Source organism: Dama dama, chromosome 9 (genome assembly GCF_033118175.1).
Source record: "Dama dama isolate Ldn47 chromosome 9, ASM3311817v1, whole genome shotgun sequence".
In the NCBI taxonomy this organism is placed as follows: Eukaryota; Metazoa; Chordata; class Mammalia; order Artiodactyla; family Cervidae; genus Dama; species Dama dama.
The window spans coordinates 46,468,049-46,481,427 of record NC_083689.1 but is presented as its reverse complement, the minus strand read 5'-3'; the positions used below and the strand labels follow the sequence as shown (position 1 = coordinate 46,481,427).

Sequence of the window (13,379 nt, the reverse complement as noted above, 5' to 3'; positions counted from 1 at the left end):
GGTCTTCTTCCAGACAGGTGGGGGCAGGTCTCCCCCATCTCTATCCCTCCTTTGTGGGATTCCCCATGGGACCCTCTGAACAGCTAGGGATGATCCAGATGGTCACAGGTGGGAGAACTGAGGCTGACATGGACCCAGATCTGCTTGCCCCCTGCCCCACCCGTGAGCCAGGGCGCTGGGTCTGGCCCGCTGTGGAGCTGGGTACCAGCTACAAAAGCACTGCTGCCTTTATTGTCCCCGCCCCAGAGGAATGGTGCTCCCAGACAGGACACCCAGCCTGCCCGCCTTCTAGGCCTCAGCCTGGGGCTGCTGCATTCCCACCAGTGAGGGCGACTGATATAAGTCACATCATGGCCAGGGGCCTCAGAGTCCTGTGTGGGGCTACAGGTGCCCCTCTGGCTTCCACCTGGTAACCTGGGCAGTCCTGTCTGCAGAGAGGGCTGAGTTGGCTTCCAGTGGGCTGGGAGGGCCCCACACACACTCTCTGGTCCAGGCAGGGTGTTCCAAGCACTGGGAGGGCCCCTGCCTTTCATCCTTCCCCCAGGGCCACTGGAAATGCTGCCTTCCCGAACCAAACATCTGGAAAGGAGGAGTAGAAGGTGGTGAGAAATGTGGGTGAGCCCACCCCACTTTGCCCCCACCCAGCTGTGTTTCAGACTGAGTGCTGAGCCCTCTAACATCCCAGCCCCTGCCCCCAGCCTGCAGGCCTTGCTGACTCCCGACCTGGGGGGAAAGGCTGTAGGTGCCATAGCCAGGAGATGCAGACACCAGAGGGATTCGTAGACCATACCCACGCCTCCCTCTGGGGGTAGGAAGGGGGCCAGAAAGTCAGAATCATTCTACGGTCTCCAAGCTTCTGGGCCTGAGCCTGCAACATGCTGGGGTTAAAGGGGCCATCAATCCCGCTCAGGCAGTCGCTGGCCCTGAGCCCAAAGCCCCTGGGTCACCTCAGTTGTCAACCCACTCTCTTCTCTGCTCTCCCTGTGTCTGAGACACTCTTCCTAGGGCTGGGCGCTGGAGAGGCAGTCTCAGACCCATCCCGCAGCTTTGGTAGCACCTGGCAGGAATCCTCCATCTCTGACACTGATCTTGGCCTTCAGTGTCAGGCAAAGAGGAAGTGCTCACCTACTCCAACCATACAGCTAGTTCCCATGTTAAAGAAATGGGAAACTGAAAAAAAAAAAAAAAGAAATGGGAAACTGAAACTGTGAGACAGGAGCCTCAGATAAGGCCATGCAGCCTGTGACAGCAAAACAGTGCTCACTCCAGGCCCATCCCTGCTGCTGGGTGCTGACTATGCTGAGCACAGGCACAGGTGATCCACCTGACTCTCTTCCTGCTGATCCCACCCCCAATCCACCCAAGGAGCCCCTGAAAGTGTGTAGAGTGCTACCCTACCATCTCAGGTTTCTTGTCTCAAAGACCGTCTCCTCATCACTGTCCATCGAGGTCATCTCGGTGGGGTCCTCGGTGTTGGCCAGGAGCCCATATCTCCTCCTCTGTGGCTTTTTCAATCTGAAAGCAGGCCCAGGCTCACTCAGTGACTCTCTCACGACCTCTCCGTGAAGCTGCTGACCCCCTGTCCAGCTTCCCACCTTTCCCCATAATCCTCCTCTGCATGACTCCCAAAGCCTTGCAGTGTACCTTCCCGGCTTAATTGCACTTCTTCTCACAATGGTCACAACGTTCGTCAATTGCTCTTATATCAATAACAAAAGGTGGACATCTCCCTTGGCAGTCCCCCACCCCCACCCCCCGAGCTAGGACCCTTGGGGGGGGGGGGCATTTCTCCCACTATACAGATAAGAAGACTGAGTCTCAGAGAAAGTATTAGGGTTTGCCAGAAACATCAAGTTGAGAGCTGTCTCAGACAGAAGCTCTGGCTCCCGACCACCACCAGGGAAACCGCGAGGTCTTTATGAGGCCTCTATGATGGATACAGCGTGCAGTGACATGGAGACAAGCGTTGTGCACCCACAGCAGTGTTCGAGGAAGACAGAAAATGCCCGTTGAAAGCGCCTGAACATGGTCAGCTCTGTGGGACACAGGCTCTCTGGAGATCAATCCCAGAGAGGAAGCCAAATGCGGAGGTCAGGGGCCCGAGGAGGGGCCAAAGGTCCCGCACCAGGCAGGGGGTATGCCTCGGGAAAAGCAAAGTGAAAGAAAGTGAAGTCGCTTCAGTTGTGTCCGACTCTTTGCGACCCCATGGACTGCAGCCTGCCAGGCTCCTCCGTCCAAGGGATTCTCCAGGCCAGAATACTGGAGTGGGTTGCCTTTCCCTTCTCCAGGGGATTTTCCCAACCCAGGGATCGAACCCAGGTCTCCCGTATTGCAGGCGGGAAAAGCAAGAGGGTCCTCAACTTGGGGGAGCATGGGCAGAACCTAGACACCAATAATCATGTCCAGCCCTAGACTGAACAGGAGCAGCAAAGCGCCGGGGCAGGCTCCGGTCTGGCACCGGCCGGGCTGTGAGCATTAACTACAGGGAACGATGCGGCCAGCCCCGGCTCGCAGACGCAAATTGGAATGGTGGCCGCGACGCTCGTCGCCAGGCTGGCGGAGCCGCATAGTGTTCCGGAGACTCCCGGTGCCCTACGCAACCCACAACCTCTCGCCTCCGAGGCTCCCTCGGAAGACTAGCAACAGCAGCACCCAAACTTCAGAAAAATAACAGCGCATCACGTGACTCTCTTACCGCACCCACCCCACCAGCCACGTGACGCTGGCGCACTGGGCTTCGGGCGCCTAAGCACGTGGGGCGCGAGGCGCGCGAGGATTGGCCGCGCCCGGGCGGCGGCGGCGTGCGCCTGACGCACCTGAATGCCCGGATGAGGAAGTAGAGCGCGGCCAGAACGATGAGGCCCGTAACCACGTAGAGAGAGCGCAGCAGTGGCGAGCCCGGCGAGCCCGGCGGCCGCGGATGTGTGTTGTTGTGCGGTGCAGCCGGCTGGCTCCCGTTCGTCACGACGGGCGGCGGCGGCAACGTGGCCTGTGGTGACGGGGGCGTGTCCTCGGCTCCGCACAGCAGTGGCGGCAGCAAGAGCGCCGACAGCAGCAGGAGCCGCGGCGGCAGCAAGCGCGGCCCCATGGCCCGGCGGAAGCGCTAGTTGCGCCCCGCCCCTCTTTAGGCGCTGTCATTCAATGGCGTGGGGCAGTGTCAGCCAACGGGATTCAGGGGCGTGGCCTCGTAGCCGGAAATGCCTAGCCACTCCCCCGGCCGTTCACCTCACTTCACCTGGGCTCTTGTTTCCCCGCGTCCAGAGCCGGCCGGCTCCTCGCTCAGCCTGCCCCTGAGGGCTCGAAGCCTCAGTCCTGTCTCCCGACCGGAGCGTGAGCACCGCGGCCGCCCCGCACGCCACGTCGGGAGCGGGTTATTGGGAACACCTACCAGTGTCAGGGACTTTGATGCGGAGGCAGATGGCACGGGATCCGGAGGGCCTCCCTCCCAGGTGGGCCCTGGGAACATTTGCGTCCCCACCCAACTAGCCCTGGGCTACGGTGACAGCTGCGCGGTGGCACACTGGGCCTGATCCTCCCGTGGAGGAGACATCCAGGCCCCGAACCTGCACATCCTGCTTTTGGGGGTGGGGGAGACCAGAAGAGACCAAACACATCCCGTGGGAGAAGCAGGGAGTTAAGCCAGTGACCTGGACCTCACAGGGCCACACCCTGCTCGGAGTTAATACAACCAGCCCAGAGCCCGAGGCAGTGGAACCACGGCTCAACCCTAATGTTCTGCACCCCAAGACTGGGGCAGAAAGCAAGCAGCTTGGGAGCAGGGCCACCAGCCCCTTGGGCTGCAAAGATGAAGATGCCCAAGGTCACTACCAAGACCTCAGCCTGGGCTCTGGGAGAGATGCCTGCCCCCCCGGGATGGGGGACCCAAGGAACCACCTCCTCCTCTGCTCAGTCTGGCCACACCCTCAGACCCTGATAGAACAATCCCAGGGGAACAGCCCAAGGCGGCAATGAGCTGTCAAGCTGGTCTTCCTGGTTTGATTCCAGCTCATGCCCAGAAGGCAGGCCGAAATAGGTTTTCTCCAGTGGACTCTCCACCACACCCCTCCCATCTGGACCACCCCTGCAGAATTGGTGTCCGCCCTCCACACCACGCCCCAAACGAGACTCAAGATTTGTGGGTGGACACACCATCCCTTTATTCAAACGTGACTTCCACACTTTCTTGTCACATCGCGGGTGAGGACCGACCGCCTTGCCAGCACCACAGGCCTGTCCTCCTGGAGCACCTTGAACCCCGTGCCCCAACCTTGCCAGTAAAACATCTGCTGAAAAGATAGGAGGGATTGGGGGGAGCACAAGGGCCACTCCAGCAGGAGGCGAAGACACTGTCCCCAATGGATCATGATGCCGGGAGGGGAGAACCCACTGCAAGGGCCTGGGCCAAAGGGCCACATGCCTCCCACCCCAGGAAGCACTTACAGGCGACGGGCTGCGAGGGCAGGCATCCGTGCCTCTGGCTCGATCCTGGGTAGAGTCCCTCCTGGGACAGGAACCCCAGGTCAACACTGTTCTCAGGCCACACTTCCTCCGGGTCACACTGACTTCCATTCAACCTGCCAAAGCAAACGAGTGTTAGCCCTTACCCCCTGGCAGAGCTGAGCTCCCCTCCCTGCTTCCCCCAGAACAATCCACAGCTCCTGGGAGGGTCTCAAGCTAGTCATCGGGGCCAACCTGAGGCCCCGCCATGAGCAGGCCTGAGCCTTTCAGATGGGTCAGGCTACCTTCCACTCTTAAGCAGAGCCAGCCACCCACTTGGGACGGAGCTGCTTAGAAAACGGCACAAGCTCTGGGGAAAATGTCATGGCAGCAGCAGACACCGTAGAGAACTAGTTAGGAGTGTGACTTAAAGAGGTCTGGAAAAGACAGTCAATTGATGAACAAAAAATTCCAAAAGGCAGGGCGTTTGGTGGTCTCCAATCCTACTATCGGGTGGAACCTACCGGTGAAGCTCAACTGCCCAGGCTGCTCGCCTGGCTGCAGGTGGGGAAGGGCAAATGGCTGGGGCCTGCCTTTGGTTCCACCTTGTTTTTATTTAAAAAAAATAAAAAAGAAAAAAAATAGAAAAGCAAAAAAGTCAAAGGAACATTCCCCGGGTAATATGGCTTTCCTTTCATATGAGCGCCCGAGAGAGGAGGAATGCGGACGAGCAAAAGGAGTTACCTCGGTGACAGGACTATCTCCACATATGAGCTAGCCCAGGGAGCGGCTTGCGTCTCAGAGGGTTCTGTTGGGCGCACAACACTTCTGTCCTCCGAGGGGCTGCAGCTTCCATAGGCTAGCAGAGAATGCTCAGAACTTGTAAAGCAACAGCAGAGCTAGCTAATGAGCCAGTCAGTCTGTGGTCACCCAGGGACACTGTCTGCATCCGCTCGCTCTCTGGCCTGATTCTAGATTAAGGGGCTCAGGGTCAGCGTTGGGCGCCCCCATGTCCACTGTCCCTGCTAGGCTGCCCGCCCATCGAGCCCTCCAGCTGCCATGGCCAGAAGAATCCCAGGGCTGCCCTGCAGTCCGAGAGCCCACTCCCGTCACCCACCTGCTCGCCTAACTGGGTGGGGGCAGTCAGTGGTCACAGGGGCCCAGCCAGCGTCACTGGCTCTACCTTCCTCCTCTAGCTCTGGGAGCTGCAGGCAGGATGGCAGCCCTAGTCCTCTAGCTGCCCGCTCTGCTCTACTCTGCCTGCTTCAAGCTGGCAGCAGGACGCGTGTGGTGCGATCAAAGGGAGATGCTCAGAGCGAGGTTCATTCAGACAGTCTTTTAATCAGCTTCGTGAAGCCAAAGAAAACGGCATACAAGGATTCCTCAACCACTTCAAATACAACAGTGATGGCATATGTGTATGACTTCCAGTAAAAAAGGACAATATAAACACACGTTGTCAAGAACCTCTTGGGGACTGTGGGTCGCCCAGGACAGGCGGGCAGCCCGGGCACCTCCACTGCCTCCTGCACGGTCTGACCACGCTACACTCAGAAATGTTACACCAAGTTGGAAAAAAGCCACAGCTTGCTCAGCTTCCGACAAAGAGAGCGGATCCAGAGTTCGTTCAACCTCAAAAAGGAGCAACCTCACGGGGTTGACCCCACTGAAAAGAAACGAAAATGGCAACACAACCAAAAACAAAAACAAAACCCTCACAACCCCCAGTTATTTTCTAAAAAATCTCTTGGCTAGTGGTAAAAAGGTTAAAAGTAAAACTGGATGTGCTTTTCAAAACGATTTAAAAACCCTTAAAAACAGAATGCACTTCCTTAAAAAGCAAAGGGCAGCAGTGAGGCCATCTGGGGGTCAGAAGCAGTCAGGCTGTGTTTGACAAGATCAGAACCAACAAAACTACAGAAGTGGGCACAAGGAGGCGTGGTCACTACACACTAACGATGCAGCGGCGCTCCCCAAATCCTTAAACACACAGCCATTGGAAGGACGATCTCGAGCAGGAAGGATTTTTACTCGTTGTGTGTAGCTGAGAACAAGAAGCAGGCACAGTGTAAAGGCGCGGAAGCAGACGGCAAGAGGCAGCAGTCCACGCCTGGCCCGGCCCTGGGGGCCCAGCCCTGCAGCCTCAGGAGCAACCAACCCCCCCACAGCCGAGGGTGGCAGTGGCCCACACGCACGGATGCTGCCTGCCCACTCTGCTCAGAGGCCCTGGATCTCCCTTTTCTCCTTGGTCAGTAGAAGTGGCTGCTGGCACCAAGACCCAAGAGGGCAGTCTTGTCCCTTACAGGGTCAGCAGAGTAACCAGCTCTGATCGAGACTGGCAGAGCGCACCAAGGCGCACTGAACTCCCACCACCAGCCCTTGGAGTGCCACTTACCATAACTGTCGTAGCTATCTCTGTAGGACCCGCCAGAGCTCCGGTCGTACCCGCCACCCTGACTCCGGCTGCAAGAAGGACAAAGATGGGCATGGAGGGCACCTCAGGGGGTTTCCACCAGCCCCCACCCTCTACCGCTGCCCCCACCTGCTGTAGTAGTCTCTGGAGCTTCCATAGCCCCCACTCCTGGACTCGAACCTGCTCCCCCCATAGCCGCGGTCCCCACCTCCTACAGAGGGCACAGAAGGAAAAGTGTCAGCTCCTGCAGCAATGCCCCCCACCTCATCCCCGCAGGTGGCACTCACCTCTGGAGAAACCACGGCCCCGGCCCCGGCCCCCGCGGAAGAAGCCCCGGCCTCCAGCAGAGCCACCTCGGTATCCACGGGATCGGTTATCAGATGACTTGCCTGCCTGGTCCACCCGGATCTGCCGCCCATCCACAGACTGGAGACCAAGAGTGAACACAGTAAGCCTCTACACCTCCCGCCCTAGGTCTGCAGCCCAGACCCTCCGGACCCCAAAGTGGCCACCCCTCACCTTCCCATTCATAGCCATCATGGCGTCCTTGGCATCGTCGATGTTTTCAAAGGTGACAAACCCAAAGCCCCTGGATCGCTGGGTCTCCCTGTCTTTCACGACCACCACTGTGCAGTAGAGAGGTCTGAGGTCAGGACCCCGCCCTCCCTGTGTGCAGCCCTGCTCAGCCACCTCCTCTGGCACCAGTCTCACCTTCAGAGATCTGTCCGTACTTTGAGAAGACCTGCTCCAGTGACTGCTCATTGGTGTCAAAACTCAGCCCTCCGACGAAAAGCTTGCCCTCATCTGATGCCATGGTGGCCTGAGGAAAACACCATTGAAATACTCTTAGGTCCTGCAAGGGCTTCCAAACTCACCCCTCCCTATTTTACTTTAAACAAGTAACATATGCTCATGGGGGAAACCGTGAGAAATTATTTAGCTGCCCTTTAACTGTCCCAAGCCCACACCCAGTACTTCATCTCAAACAAGCCCTTAATTCCTTTATCACTTCGGGCCCTTTGCCTCTACTCTGAGCGTGGGCCAAGTCCACCCCTCTCAGCCAATACTCGGAGCTCCGAGAGCTGGGTCCACACCGCGGTTCTGCCGCGCTCGTCAGTGCTACTTGACCATGGGGCCCCCAAACTCCAGCCTGGTGACACCCTCACAGAAGGTGTAACACTGGACCCTTAAATAGGGCATCGACCACCACTGCCATGGGCTGAGTGCACCTTGGCTTCCGCACTTTGCAAACACCGGAGGACTAAGTCCTAACCAGACCATCATGGCAAAGTGCTTGGTCCCCTGGATGGTACTGTGCAGGGAGTGGCGGGGGAGCTGGAGCGGGGGCGGGGGTCGTCTGCGCTGGGATGCCAACGCAGGGCGGGATTGTGGGGCGGTGCTTAGATTGACCCTTTCTGGGACACAGGCTTCCGCCAAGGAGCCAGAAACAGGCCAGAAGGCGACCTGCAGCCGCGGAACTAGGACCCAAACTTAAGCCGTGGGTGGCAACGGTGCTGTGTTGCCCTCGCAGAACGCCAATAGGAAAGCGGGGAGGAGCCCTGGCCCGGCCACGCCCAGCATGCGCATGCGCCCTCGCGCGCGTCCTGCGCCACTCCATCCGGGCATTGGCGCTCCCGCCATTTCGATAGGCGCTGTCTCGCGCTCGCGGCCGCCATTTTACGGAGATGTCACGCTCGCGGCAGGCCTGGCCCACAGGGAATGCCGTCCGGCCAAGGCTCTACCCGGTCTACGCTGCCCCTCGCCGCTGGCGGGGCGGACTCCACCCCGTGCCCGCCCTGGCACCGCCCCCGCCCAAGGGCGTGCCGCCACCGCCCCGCCCAGCTAGCCGCAGGCCGCCCGCCGCCCCGGGCCCGTGGAGCCGGTGCCACCAGGGCCCTCACCACTGAGTTGGGCAGGTCCCTGGCGCAGGCGGGAAGACAGGACAGCAAAACGACTCGAGCCTCCTAACGCGCGAGTGAGGAGGGGGGCGCTGTGCGCCTGGCCTTATATAGTTCGCCGCCAGGCCCCGCCCCTGAGCTATCCTCCCCGCGCTGCGCCGGCCAATCCCAGGCCCTGGAGACCGTGGCTGTGCCTCATATTCATGAGCTGGGGGGCCGGGCCTGTAGCGGTCCCGCCCCCTCCCGCGCGTGGGCGCTGGGCACAGGGACGCGCGGGGTCCGCAGTCCCCAGCCAGTGAGTGGGGGGCGGGGCAGGTTCGCGGCGGGGCGGAGCGGACCTACTTCCGCATGCCAGCCCCCTGGCCTGTGGCGGAGAACAAAGGGGCTCTGGCGGATGCTGCCAGAGCATCTCCTGGGAACCTTCTGGGGGTCCCTGAAACCCCCAGTTTTGCGATGCTCGAGCAATTACCGACTAACCAACCTCACTTAGGTACCCAGAACCACCCGAGATACAGTTCTCAGACACCCGAACCTTCATCTGAACCCCAGCATTAGTCCTTATAAATTTGCCAACCTAACGGACAACCCAGAACTCCTAGAACCTCAACTCTCCTGAATACACCACTTCATGTGGTCAGTCCCAAAGCCCGCCCAAACCCTAACACTGAGACAACTCCATTTATGTGGACCCCAGTATTCTCCACGATCCGAATTTTTCCTGCTTCCCAACTTTGTTTCCTTACAAATTCCAGACTGCATCCACACCTAATTCCCACCCCAATCCTGACTTCACCAGGTCTGGTAGGTGGCACCCACACCCCACAGTCAGCCGGCCAGACATTTTTGTGCATCCCAGGCTCTAGATTGCAGACTGACCTTGACTTGGGCTCTCAAACCCACAGAGCTGGGCTCTGTGCCCAGCCCTGGAGTCTCCACTGCACCCCAACATTCAGCTCAGCCCCCAACTTCACTGTGTGCTCCAGCCCCCTCCCTTCTCCTCAAAGCACACTGTTTTGCACACCTAGAACCCACTCACTGCCCATGCCAGGGGCGTGCCACTTGGCTCCTCCCCATGAAACTTTTTCCTGTCTGGGGGTCCCAACACCTCTGCTATTGCAGAGATATTCACCCCCAAGGCTGTTCCCAGTTTCTCCTCTTGTCACCCCTTTCCCCCTGCCCAGGCCTTGGCTCATACTACCTTCTGTGGCCCTGAACCCTTCCATGGGGTGCAAGAAGCTAGTGCAGACCTCTGCCTCCCCAGACCAGAGGTCCAAGGTAATACTCCTGCTCCAGACGGTCTTCAAAGGCAGACATTCTGCTAAAAGTTAGAGGGATTTGAGGGACTTCCCTGCTGGTCCAGTGGTTAGGACTCCCCACTTCTTATGCAAGGGTGCAGGTTCAATCCCTGGTCTGAGAACTAGGATCCCATATGCCCCAAATTGAGGTTTAAAAAAAGAAAAATTAGAGAATCCGAGAAGAAAGACCTCACACGCATACCAGGCAAGCTCCAGGCCTCCCAAAGCCCCACACTCGATCCCACACTCGGGTGGGTCTAGCTGACACAGTAGGCACGGGGGTATGGACACTGTCTACTGTGACAAGGTCGCTGGGACCCTTCCCAGTTTCAGGCAGTAGTTCATGACTCCTGGCAGCCATCTCTCTGCACCTCGTCCCCCACACCACAGCCCCCACCATACCACTCTGTCAGCAGCAGCAGGAGCTGCTGCGTCAGCCACTCACGCAGGGCGGTTATTAAAAGGAGCAGAGGGACTCATCGCTCAGCTCCCCCTCCCGCGGCGCCCATGGTGGAGCCCGAGGGCCGGGCATGCACAGCCGGAGAGTAATCCCCCCTCCACCGGCGTTCTGATCTGCTCCCCCAGCAAAGTCAGGTCGGTGGCTCCTGGCCCCAGCCCAGGCAACGGGGGCCCCGGAGTCACAGGGGACCCTCATCACTCTTTGCCTCCCGCCCCCACTGTTCTGTGGTTCCTAATCTGCCTTCTCCTGGTTTTATGAAGTACCTTGGTTCATTCATTTTTCCACCAGCAGTTATTCAGCGTGTACTTACTACGAGGCTGTTGCTTGGTACAGGGCTGAGTAAGTACCCACGACTGTCCTGGGTTCCCATCGCAGTGTGGACCTATACCTGTGGATACCTGTCCTCAGGTGCGCCTGCCCCGGGCACAGTGTGGGAAGTGTGTGCTTGCGTCTCAGGTGTGGTACCTGTATCCGTACCTGGCTGCCGGCGTGTCCCTGTGACTCAGTGTGTAACAAGGACTGTTTGTCCCCGTGAGCGGCGGGGTGGGGAGGGTGGTCGCAGGGGGCTGGGACCACCTTGCTCCCTGCCTCGGCCCTGCTCCACGTTCTCCCCGAGGACACAAGGGGGCGCTGCGGCCTCGTTGTCAGCCTGGCCAGGGGCTCCCGGACCCGCCTCGCGGTCCAGCCGACTGCCAGGAGCATTGGCGTGGGAGGGGTTTCCCGTCCCGCCCTCAGGCCCCACCCCCACCCCACTCCTCCGCCAGAGCGCTTGGGGTGGTCGGGGAGAGGGGGCTTAAAATAGCCTTGGGCGGGGGCGAAGCTGCTATTCGCGGCCGCGATGCGCGGCTTGCCGCCTGCCCGGCTGGACGCGAATTAGGCCGAAGGTCTACTTCTGGGCACTCACAAGACGCCCCTCCACAGGCGCCCGCCCGAAGATCACCCCACTTCCTCGGGGCAGGACACCTCACCCGCTCGCGTTGCCACGGAGGCGGGGGCGTGGCCGCTGCGCTCCCGCACCGAACCCCCAGGCCTCCCCGCTGGGCCCGGCCCGCCGGACGCCGGGTCCTCCCCCGACCCCGGCTAATGACCGGGCGGGAGGCGGTAATGAGCGTCTGGGCTCGGGTCGGGCGTGGCCGGGATGAAAGGCGCGTAGAGGGGGAGAGACCCCGGGGCCGCGTAATTACCGCCCCCTCCCGGCGACCAGGCGAGGGCCGGGCCGGTGCACCTGGCGGCCGCTCGGCGGGGCGCGGAAGTGAGACGGTCCGGGCAGAAACTCCAGCCCGCCAGCCTGGCCCAGATCCCCGGGGCCAAGAGCCAGGGAGGGAGAAGTGGGGACTGGATGTATGTGTATGTTGCCAGGTGTGGTGCACATGTGTGCCTCTGGGCAGGGGACCCGTGGGTGCAGAGATGGAGAAACAGGATCCGAGGACCATGCCTGTGTAAGCATGAAAGTGGCGCTGTGTGCACGTGCACATGGGTGTGGAAGTGTGTGCACAGAACTCACGTGTATGTGTATGTGCAAAGTGGCATGGAGGTGTGTGCATGCGTGTGCACACATGGAAACATGTTTGCATGGTCATTTTCTATGTGCAAGAACAGAGGGGTTGTGCACAGACCCCAAAATATGTGCAAAACCAGGATGTGGAATCAGCCCAGAAGGGCTGGGTGTGCGTGACTCAGGGGACCAGAACTCCCAGATCATATGTGCCCATGGCTGGTGGCATGTTGTGACTCATGACCCTGGGGTGGGCACATGCCTTGTGCTGTGTCAGCAGCAACCAGGGCCTCTAGGGCAGAGGAGGGTGACAGGAAGGAGGCCAGAAGCCCGGAAGAAGAGGTTAACTGCCCCCATTTCCCACCTGCATGTGTAGGGGGCACATGTGAGATCCCTAGGAAGCCCAGGTGTCTGCCCACGGTGAGTACAGAAGAGTTAGCTGACTGCAGCCTGGCTTCTGCTTCCCTCCTGTTCCTAGGAGGGGGCTTCCTGGTGGAGGGGGTCATGGCGGGCACCTGGGTGGAGCTCCCAGTGACTCATGGCCCAGGAATGTGATGGCTGTCTCTCTTCTGCTCCTGCCCGGGTCCCTCATCTCAGGAATACAATGGTCAGGCAGCTCCTGGACCATGCTAGTGACTGCAACCCCCACCAACTGCAGGCAGACTGTGAAGGGACCCAGGGGACACCTGGAGGCCCACACCAATACATGCATTCACGCATGAGACATATCAAGTGTGTGTGAAATGCAGGCCCAGTGCAGCCACTGCATGCTTATGGAAACCCCAAAGCTTCCCTGGGTAGGGGTGGTGGGGAGGCAATACCTCCTGGGTTTCTGAGACTGGGGCAGGGCTGTGTGGCCCACAGCCCCACTGCAGAGGCAGGAGGAGCTCTCCCACTGAAGCCCGGTCGACTCCCTTGACCTTGGCCCTATATACAGGCTCACTGCAGACACATGGAGGGGCCAAAGGACTCCTGACTGGGGCTGTAGTTTCCATGGCAACATTGGGAATGGCAAGCATGGAGAGAGCCCGCCCTCCTGGGGCAGCTGCCAAGGGCTCAGGAAAGACACCTCTGTGACCTGTGTGTCCAGGCAGACGTACATAGCAGCCTCCACATCCCTGCCCCCACACCCAAGCTGGCAGACACAGGTACCCACAGGACTTGTCCTGCTCGCTGCCCATCCCCGTCCCTCCTTCACGGGTCAGGGACTGCCTGGGTGCCCAGCTGTGAGGGCAGGCAGCGTCTGGGCTTCTGTTTGAGCCTAGGTGCCGCAGCTGAGAATGGGTGCAACAGCAACACTTCCCTGGGTCAGCAAGGATCATAGCGAGGCAACCAGGGCTCACCCTGGAGTGGCTCCTAGGGCCGTTTTTCTCTTCTTCCT

General features: G+C 59.8%; 2 protein-coding genes across 3 annotated transcripts; both read right to left on the bottom strand.

The window, feature by feature from the left end:
* Positions 1–209: 209 nt before the first annotated feature.
* On the bottom strand, positions 210–3,118 carry FAM174C (family with sequence similarity 174 member C). The gene is made up of 3 exons (XM_061151226.1): positions 2,817–3,118; positions 1,399–1,515; positions 210–579 (listed from the first exon to the last, which is right to left on the bottom strand). Coding segments are annotated over exons 1-3 (390 nt in total). The 5' UTR covers positions 3,089–3,118; the 3' UTR covers positions 210–578.
* Positions 3,119–4,132: 1,014 nt separating this feature from the next.
* CIRBP (cold inducible RNA binding protein) lies at positions 4,133–8,906 on the bottom strand. 2 transcript variants are annotated; one of them, XR_009694149.1, is made up of 8 exons: positions 8,752–8,906; positions 7,562–7,670; positions 7,370–7,476; positions 7,138–7,276; positions 6,980–7,061; positions 6,833–6,900; positions 4,441–4,574; positions 4,133–4,283 (listed from the first exon to the last, which is right to left on the bottom strand). XR_009694149.1 is itself a non-coding variant. In XM_061151224.1 (7 exons), exons 2-7 carry the CDS (start codon positions 7,662–7,664, stop codon positions 6,465–6,467), a joined length of 516 nt encoding a protein of 171 aa, XP_061007207.1. In that variant the 5' UTR covers positions 7,665–7,670; positions 8,752–8,906; the 3' UTR covers positions 5,759–6,464. The 2 variants fall into 2 exon arrangements, 1 of the variants encoding a protein (XP_061007207.1); XM_061151224.1 differs by lacking the exons at positions 4,133–4,283; positions 4,441–4,574 and adding an exon at positions 5,759–6,481.
* Positions 8,907–13,379: the final 4,473 nt, after the last annotated feature.